Here is a 9,480-nt window from a genome sequence, read left to right as displayed (position 1 = left end):
TCTAGTGGCCATACAAGAGGCCGTCCAGAGGGCTTTCTTGAAAAATAAAAACTGATTTCTGAATACACAAAGAAACTCTGCAAAACCCAATAATTCAGTGGGTTTTGAGAGAGATTCACAGTGGATAAGGATTTTTGTAAATATTGAACAAAGGAAGTTCATGGTTTTTTCCTAGTTTTCCTCAGGTTTGTTATAGAAGCAAGTAGATGGGAAATGTCTGGCAGTGAAATTAAAATCATGTTGGGGAAAATTCTTGTCGTGAATATTGCTTTAAATCACATTCTGGCTCTCAATCTGGACAACTAACACTGAATAAAACTAAAGGAGAATGTTCATTGGCTTTACTGTCTGCCCTTTCTTTGCCCCCAATCCCCCAAACCGGCAGATTTTTATAAGATTTTAGGGGTGTGGGTTCATCCCAGGAAGGGTCTTAGGGCATCTAATAGAGTCTAGAAGGGTCAAATCTGAAAAATCCTGGGAGAAAAGGAGCAATTTTGAGACCATGGCAGGGTTGTCTGGTTCTTCCCTCTAGAACGATTTTTAAGGGTGAGAGCATAACCACATTAGAAGAGCATGAAAGAAAATACTTGGGAGCTCTGTAGAGAAGGACAGAGTTGATGACCAGAGGAGACAAACAGGATAACAGGAAGTAAAATGGTTCATTTTCATCACATACAATTTCAAAGGGTTTTTTTTTTTTGGTTTTGGTTTTGGTTTTACAAACAAATCAATGCAGGTAAAATAGAAGAAAGCAAGAAAATGAGAGGGAAACGTTTTCAAGGAGTTTTCTTTGATAAAAGGCTCATTTCTAAAATATGTTTGGAACTGAGTCAAATTTATAAGAATAAGCACCATAATGAACACGCAAGTTTCCAAAGGAAGAAATCTGAGCTCTCAGGAGCCACATGCAAAAAAAAACCGTCGGAAATCACAAGTAATTAGAGATTTGCAAGTCAAACAACCCCGAGTCAGGGGCTCACACGCAGCAGAGGTTCAAAAGACCACAAAAGTGGGGGTGGGGGGAAGGATGATTATAAATGCTATGAGTGACGTGAGGGAAATAGATACCTTGATGCACCGCTTGTGGAGCTGGGAGCTGGCCGTCCAACCGCTCTGGAAAGCATTTGGAAGGATGCCCCCTCCTCCCCCCCCCCCCCCCCCCAGTTATGAAAACGTGCACATCCTTTGCAGCAATAATACTGCTACTTAGGTCTACACTCCCAAAAGGTCAAAGAAACGAAAGCCGCCTTCATGAAAAGGGCCCGGCCAATGGAAGCCCTCAGGCTGAAGAGGTCACGGAGATAATGTGGATAGTATTTCTGGCCTTCCCACTGTGTGGGGGAGGGGAGAGAATTTGGAACCGAAACTAAAGATTTCGATTGTTTAAAGTGTCGGGAAAACGTTTAACAAATAGATCAAAATGCGATACGGAAGGGGAAACTGAGGCCTACAGACGCCAAGCGCCCCGGTTAGCCGGCCACCGTCCCCAGTCCAGCCCACACAGTTAGGAGGGCCGGCCGCCTCGCGGCCCAGCCCCGCCCCGCGGCCCAGCCCCGCCCCACCACGCCCGCTTTCCCGCGCTCCCGCGAGGCGGCCAACGATAAGATGTCGATAAGAGCGTAGCTCCTCCTTCCCGTCACATGAACCTTGCGTCATGTGAGAGCCTCCTGAGGCCACGTGACCGGTAATAACCCTGGGTCGTGCTAGCCATCCTTCCCTAGAGCGTCCCGCCCATCATTCCAGGGACGGCCGATGATAGGCGGAGAGTCGCCGTGCCTCGGGCGTTGATTGGTCCTTTGTGTTCTTTAACTCGGGTGAGCCGGGAGTCCGGGACCGCGGAGTTTGAGTTGTGGGTTTGGGGTCTGGATGAGGATGGGCGGATCGAGGGCTGACGAGCTCCGGCCCGAGCGGAGCCGGGCCTTTACCTTCTGGGGCTTGAGCCCGGGTCTGGCCCTGGTCCTGGCTCTGGTGGGCGTGTCCGGGGTCACTGCCCTGGACAACGGGCTGGCTCTGACCCCGACCATGGGCTGGCTGCACTGGGAGCGCTTCACGTGTAATGTGGACTGCATGGAGGATCCGGAGAACTGCATCAGGTAATGGGCGGGGCCGGCCCCAGAGGTCCAGCCGGGGGCCATCAAGCTCCTGACCATTGGAGGGGAGTCAGGGGTCATCTGGGTCAACGTGACAAACGAGGACACTCAGAGGTCTTGGGGCCAGCGCTTTGTGAGAGATAAGGAAAAAGGAAGCTGACAGGGTAGTTTTCTCTTCTAAAACCTTCACACTCTTCCCTCAAAGCCTCTAAACAAAACTCATTAAAACTGTTTTCTTCCCTCTTTGGGAGCCAGACTCGAGCTCGGAGTCCTCCTCATTCTCACTTCTTATTTCCCTCTCCCCTCCGACCCCCCCCCCCACCTCCAGTCCTTTGCCAAGTCTTGGGGGTTCACGTCCAGAAGGACATTCGTCCCTTTCTCTGCTGTCTCACTCCCATCATCCAGCTCCAGACCTGTGGCACCCCTTAGCAGGACAGCAGCGGTCATCTCCATGGCCCTGGCTTCTCCCCTTCCAGTCCAGTTTCCGTAGCTTTGCTGGTAGTCACCATAAAAAGCCCTCTGTTTGAAATTTCGAACTTTTCACTTCCAGGTTTATTGCCCAGAATCCTCCAGCCAAATCTGCACTTGCCATGCCCTTCCTCCCCACCTCCCTCATAATCCCCAACTTCCTTTTGTGCTCAGTTCTCCTGTCACCTCTCAAAGGAGAAGCTTCCTTCCTCCAAAACTCCCATTGCAAATTTTATACTTAAGTATCTGTGTATAGAGTGGTATGTCAAAAAATAGGACCTCAGTTCAAATCCCAGCTCTGCCTATGACTGTCAGTGTGACTTTACACAAAGCACTGAAGTTTTCTGAGCCTCAGTTTCTTCATCTGTAAAATAAAGACTTTGGGCTCCAGAGTCCCTTCCAGCTCTCAATCATTGATCCAACGATCCCATGTTGCTTCCCTCTCAGTCAAACGTTAGCTGGTGGTTCCTTTTTTGTCTTTATAATCTAGGGCTTAGCACAGCATAGGTGTTTAACAAATGAATCAAGGCATTGCACCCTAGCATCCTCCCATGCAGTCCAACCCTCATTTTAGAGAAGACCAAGTTGAGGGCCAGGAAAGGCAAATAACAAGGATTACACAACTCATAAAGGGCAGTGACACGAATTGTGATGCTATGAGAAACAGTCTGGCCTAATAAATAATAGATTGCTTTGAAGTGGAACCCAGAAGACCTGGGTTCAAAGTCTCCTTCTGACACTAGCAGTGTTACTGTGGGTAAATCATTTCACTTTTCTCTGCCTCAGTCTCTCCATCTATAAAGTGGACATACTTAGTACCTCTGTTACCTACTCAGAGTTGTTAGAGTTAAATGAAATAATGTCTATAAAGTGCTTTGCAAGCTTCAATAAGCTATGTAAATGCAATTTTTCTTTTCTTGTGGGGCCATTTTGCTCACCAAATGAGTTAGAACTACCATTGATGAATTTGAGAAACATGGCCCAGACAACCCAGGTTCTGAAGGAATTTGTGTATGTGTGTAAACATATTCAGACAATTCTCTTGTTGCACAAGAAAAATCAGGTCAAAAAAGACAGAAAATGAGTAAGAAAACAAAATGCAAAGGAACAGCATCAAAAAGAAGGAGAATGTTATGTTGTGATCCACATTCAGTTCCCACAGTCCTCTCTGGATTACCTCCAGATTCTAGTCATCATGGCCCGTGGTGCACGTTGAGTTCCTTGTTCGGCATTGGCCTTTCTGTTATTGGGGGTACAAGAAGGTCCTGATCCCTTCTTTGGTGGTATTCATAATAGCCATTGGCTCTCATGGTGACTCTGACCTTTCCCCCTCAGTGAACAGCTCTTCATGCAGATGGCTGAAGTCATGGTATCAGAAGGCTGGAAGGATGTGGGCTACGAGTACGTCTGCATCGATGATTGTTGGTTGGCCTCCCAACGAGACAAGGACGGTAGGCTCCAGGCGGATCCCAAGCGCTTCCCAAGAGGAATCCGTCACCTGGCAAACTATGTAAGTTCATAGATAAGCCTGTCTTTCATTCAGAGAAATTTCATTTTCTTGTGTTTATTTTGTTTTGTTTTGTTTTTAAGCACAGCGTGTTGCGAAATAGCTCTTGTGGCACCATGAAATACCCAGAAAATATAGATTTTGCTCTCATCTGATCAGAGAGAAGACTTTATCAGATGGAAAGATGGCAGTTTTGCAATAATCCTCGTGTCTAACCTTGGGAAAGCTAGCCTTTGCTGAAACCACTCTATTCACCAAAAAAGGAGAAGGATCTTGATCCTTGACATCTTTCTTTATCAGTGTTTTATAACTGTTAATTATAGAAAGTTTGAAAAAGATTAATCTTCAAGACACTTTATTCATTTCTCAATATAGCTACAATGGCTTGGAACCCCGTAAAGCAAAAATATACCCGTTGATGATTTTCTTTTCTTTGCTGTTAATCTGGTTCTAAACTAAATAACTTTAGTTTCATTTGGGTGAAATTGTTGTGGGACAAGCTAAGGCACATTAGAGCAGTGCTGTCAAACTCATATCAAAGTGGGGGCTACTAAACTGGCCCTCAGTATGCTTGTAAGCTCCTATTGGCTTAGAAAACCTCATATTAACATTTTCTCTGTTTGATTGTATTTTTATTTATTTTGTTAAAATATTTTCCATATGTACAAAAACCTCAAAATCAAGTGCAGAAAGGCAGAAATGGTAAATGCATTTTTTTTTCAGATCATGATGCACTAAAAATTACATGCAATAAAAGGCCAGGGGAAGATAGACCAAAATTAATTGGAAACTAAATAATCTGATCCTAAAGAATGAATGGGTGAAAGTCAAGTCATAGGCACAATCAATAATGTCATCCAAGAGAATGACAATAATGAGACAACATAGCAAACTTTGTGAGATGAAGCCAAAGTGGTGATTAGGGGAAATTTTATGAAATATTGTCCAGTTAAATTCTAATCTGCTTCAGCCGGACTCAGAAATATTGCAGGTCATGTTAGTCTTGGGCAGACCTAGAGGAAGGGGAGCGAGAAGAGGAGGTCACTGTTCCCACCTAAGGCAAAAGACTGTTCCATTTCATCCTTTCATTGCTTCCTAGGAGATGTCTGTCTTTCTGTCTCTTCCAGGTACATTCCAAAGGACTGAAGTTAGGGATTTACCAAGATGTGGGAACTCTCACCTGTGCTGGATACCCAGGCAGCTTTGGCTACTATGATATCGATGCTGAAACCTTTGCTGACTGGGGGGTGGACTTGCTGAAATTTGACGGCTGTTACGCTAAAGATGTGAAAAGTTTGGTAGAAGGTATGCTCTAAACTGGAGGATGTAGCTCAGCGGTAGAGTGCGTGCTTTGGACGTGGGAGGGCCCAGGTTCAATCCCTGACATCTCAAAAAACTTGTAAAAAGCTAGGGTTGTTTTTTTTTTTTAAAGAAGGTATACTCTGGCTCACAGATGCCACCAAAATCAGATATCTTGTGACCAAGAGAGAGCAGATATATTCAGAGTCACAAGTATTTCCCCCACCCTCACCTCCTATCTTGGGGTCTCTCATCCTTTTCTTTCAACAAATCCTTGTAGAATACCTATTCACCTCCAGGTACGTTGGACCTAGCCAAACTTTGAGATGCCCTGGGAGACAAAAGTGCTGTTTTGTGAAATTTTAGCAGACTGGAAATAGTTTAATGACAGCAGGTTCCATTCTCATTGAAAATGAAGTCTGAAAACAATAGGAAGGAGTGACTAATGGTCAGTCATTTTCATTTGAGGTGGGTGGGCTGGGGCAGGCGGAGCAGGCAGAGAGGAATAGTTCTACATTGGTTTAGATTAGTTTGGGGAAAAGTCCTTCCTTGTGGTACAGTGCATAGAGCACCAGCTCTGAAGTCAGGAGGACCTGAGTGCAAATCTGGCCTCAAGACACAAGATTTTTTAGCTGTGTGACCCTGGGAAAATCACTTACCCCCAATTGCCTCAGCATAAAAAGAAAATGAGTTTAGGTGCAGGAAGTTGTTGGTCCCATGTCACACAGTGTGTGTCAGAAGCAGGATTTAAATCCCTTTCTTGATTCCCAAGTCCCCCTCTACCCCAGTAGTGTCAAACTCAGGTAGAAACCCTAAAGCATAGGTGGTGACTTGGAAAACCACAGATGAGCATTTACCTGTGTTCTCTTGTATTTTTATTTATTTTGTTAAATGATGCCCAGTTACATAATTTACATAAATTACTCCCAGTTACTCTGGGAGGGATCTCAGAATGTTGCAGGCCACATAGGTGCTTGCCACCTCGGTACCATCTCACCTTGCCTCTTCTTTCTATTCCCCCCAGCTCTGTCTCTAATTTTGAATCCCTGTCCCTCCATAGAAGAAAGAGAAATGGTAGAGAACACCAGGAGCTCCTGGTGACCTGGGTGACTCTAAAGGCACTTCATTTCTGTGGGCCTTAGTTCTGTCCATTAGGAAATGAAGGGATTGAATTAATCTCTGTGGACCTTTGTAATTCTTAGCCCTGTGGCATCCCCGTGGGTAGAACACTGGGCCTGAAGGTCAGAAGAGCTGATTTTTAAATCCAGCCTCAGACTATCTATGTGACCTGAGCGAGCTATTTCACCTCGGTCTGTCCCAGTTAACTGAAATGGAGATACTAATGGGAGATATTTCCATTAAATGAGATCGTTTTTCGAAAGCACTTTTCAACCTCAAAGCACTACTTAAATGCTGGTTACTATAAATATTTTCCATTACTTTTTCTCCTCTAATTTATGCTGCCACTCAGTCCAGGAGAAGCTATTTAGAAGTATGTCAAGTCCCAGGCATTATTCTGCTTCTGCCTGTCGATGCTCCCAAAGCTAACCTCGGAGCCTTTAGAGAGCCGCTTTTGTCTGAGAACAAAGAGAGCCATTCCCACTTAATGGGATCCATCCAAGTTGAAAAGTGGCAATTTCTGGCTCTTTCCCATTCTTTTCTTTTACAGGCTATAAGTACATGTCCTATGCCCTCAACAAAACTGGCAGAAGCATTCTCTATTCCTGTGAGTGGCCTCTGTACATGAGGCCCCACCAGCAGGTAAGCCAGCCAACAGGGAAGCCTTGCTTTACACTTTCCGAGCCTGAGGCCTGGTCTTGGAGTTCGCCTCCCTCCGAATTCTGCCAGGCCGGCTTCACTAATAGTACCTCCGATCCTTCCCGATTTCCACTCCGTGTATCGCCCCAGCTGCTCGTTTCTGATGCTCTCGGGCCCTGTCCCGACGGAAAGCTTGGTTCTTCTGCTAAGTCAGCTGCTAGACCCCATGCTTCCCCACTGACATATTTAGGCTGGGTGGGTGCTGCTCACGGCGTAAGCAGAAACTCCCCAGTTCTCCATTTTAAGTTCCTAGGTAGTCATCTGCATCTTATTTAAGTGTATGAAAATGAGGTAAGAGCCCTGACTGCCCAGAGAAAGGCTTGTCTAATCACAGTCCTTATTTCACCCTGGTGGTCAATCAGGCCAAAAGCATGAGGTAGCTCAAAGTAATAAAGGGAACTCTTTACCCCTCAGTGGGCAGTCTTGCCCGGAACTGAGTGAGATCCTAGTGTAGACCGGATCCCAGCTTGGCCATCATGATGATAGCAATTATTGAAAGCAAAATGATGAATGTTCCCAGGACACAGTGGTCTCGTGACATCCCTGCTATTGCTGTTACTCTCAGAGCAGTGTGGACTTCACATTATTGTTTTCTTTTTCCTCTCCTGCTTGCCTCTCCCTCTTCCCCCCAATCGTACTGTGTTCAAGAATCATTAATAAATTGGATTGACCTCACAGCCCAATTACACGGAAATTCGACAGTACTGTAACCACTGGAGGAACTATGGTGATATCTTTGATTCCTGGAGTAGTGTGAAGAATATTCTGGCCTGGACTGCGAGTCATCAGAAGAGCCTCGTTCCCGCCGCCGGGCCGGGGGGCTGGAATGATCCTGACATGGTAAGCTCCCCAGTCCTTAAGACTTGCGTGAGACCATGGGGAGAAGCTGGCCAACCAGCCAAGATTGGGGAAGCCTTCTGCAGGGTTTTCCTAAGACCTGAGAAGTGGAAGTCACTCCATGGAGTAGACTTTGAGTAGACTGAATGACATGATGTCCCCTGGGACTTACAAACTGCTTTCTCCGTAGCTACTGGGTATGGGGGGTGGGGGAAGGGGAGGGTAGCTTCCCATAGGGCTGAAGTGATGAAATCTCAAAGTTGGAAGGATCTGCAGGTGATCCAACTAGGCCAACCCCTACTGAAAACTTGTCCTAAGTAGCAGCTTGAAGTGATTCTCGTCTAAGTGTCACATCTCAGCTGAACACTGCTTTTCCACCCCATCGGTCTCACCAAGCAAGAATCAGAGATGGTTGTTTATTTTTTAATAACATTTTTGTCTCAGTTAGTGATCGGCAACTTTGGACTCAGCTGGGATCAACAAATAACTCAGATGGCACTCTGGGCTATCATGGCAGCCCCACTTTTCATGTCTAACGACCTCCGAAACATCAGCCCCCAATCCAAGGCCCTGCTGCAGAATAAAGATGTGATTGCAATCAACCAGGATCCTCTGGGCAAACAGGGCTACCAGCTCAGGAAGGTATATAGTGGATGGTATCACATGGGAGAAAACGGGACCTGAAAGGGTACTTCCATTGACACCCCTTCTCAGGGCTGTCACTGACAACTCCATTCATTTTACAGATATTAGAAGTATGCATCTGATAGGTTCTCTCTGGACCCTGTCTGCACATATTTAATAGCAGAAACTAGTCCCAATTAATGACCTGTCAGATTTGTTGACAGCCTCAGAGGGAGATAGGGTAGCTATTGATCTGGTGTAATTTTGAAGCTGGCGCTTCTATTCCTAACACCCCAGGACTATGTTTATGGCTATGAGGAACTGCCTACTGATGCTGAAATTTTCTCCATTTTCTAGGATGAGGACTTTGAAGTGTGGCAGCGGCCCCTGTCTGATTTAGCCTGGGCCGTGGCTGTGCTGAACCAGAGAGAGATCGGGGGACCTGGGACTTACACCATCTCCACCACAGCCCTGGGTGAAGGACTAGGGTGTGCCCCAGCCTGCCTTATCACCCAAATCCTTCCAGTTAAAAAAGAGCTGGGTCTTTATGAATGGACATCTCAGTTGAAGGTTCGAGTAAACCCCACAGGCACTGTCCTCTTGAAGCTCCAGACTTTCCAGCAAGACAAGTTTCCAAAGATGTCACCCTAGATGACTGTTTCCAGTGACACTTTGGGAATGTTTCCCTGACTGTCTTAGACAACTTCTAATTTATAATGATTTCAAAATGTTTTAAGGTTATATATTATGGATTTTTTCTCTTTTGGTATGATTATGCTGCTGGGCAGTAAACCTTTTCTGTAATGTTTAATGTCTCTTTTAATGTCTCTTCCTTAA

At 45.7% G+C, this 9,480-nt stretch overlaps 1 protein-coding gene across 1 annotated transcript; it reads left to right on the top strand.

Moving 5' to 3' along the window:
• Positions 1 to 1,866: 1,866 nt before the first annotated feature.
• GLA (galactosidase alpha) lies at positions 1,867 to 9,454 on the top strand. The gene is made up of 7 exons (XM_003775025.4): positions 1,867 to 2,093; positions 3,894 to 4,068; positions 5,193 to 5,370; positions 7,034 to 7,125; positions 7,861 to 8,022; positions 8,464 to 8,661; positions 9,001 to 9,454. The coding sequence occupies exons 1-7, from the start codon at positions 1,867 to 1,869 to the stop codon at positions 9,292 to 9,294; spliced, it is 1,326 nt and encodes a 441-aa protein (XP_003775073.1). The 3' UTR covers positions 9,295 to 9,454.
• The last annotated feature ends 26 nt before the right edge of the window (positions 9,455 to 9,480 follow it).

Source organism: Sarcophilus harrisii, chromosome X, assembly GCF_902635505.1.
Source record: "Sarcophilus harrisii chromosome X, mSarHar1.11, whole genome shotgun sequence".
NCBI lineage: Eukaryota > Metazoa > Chordata > Mammalia > Dasyuromorphia > Dasyuridae > Sarcophilus > Sarcophilus harrisii.
This window is presented reverse-complemented; position numbering and strand designations above follow the sequence as displayed.

What these genes read in the sequence shown, in the direction of transcription:
- GLA (XM_003775025.4), top strand. Translation starts at nt 1,867, where the DNA reads ATGAGGATGGGCGGATCGAGGGCTGACGAGCTCCGGCCCGAGCGGAGC. An exon ending in ACATGAGGCCCCACCAGCAG is followed by an intron (nt 7,126 to 7,860) that starts GTAAGCCAGCCA and finishes TTGACCTCACAG; the next exon opens with CCCAATTACACGGAAATTCG. An exon ending in AGGGCTACCAGCTCAGGAAG is followed by an intron (nt 8,662 to 9,000) that starts GTATATAGTGGA and finishes TCCATTTTCTAG; the next exon opens with GATGAGGACTTTGAAGTGTG.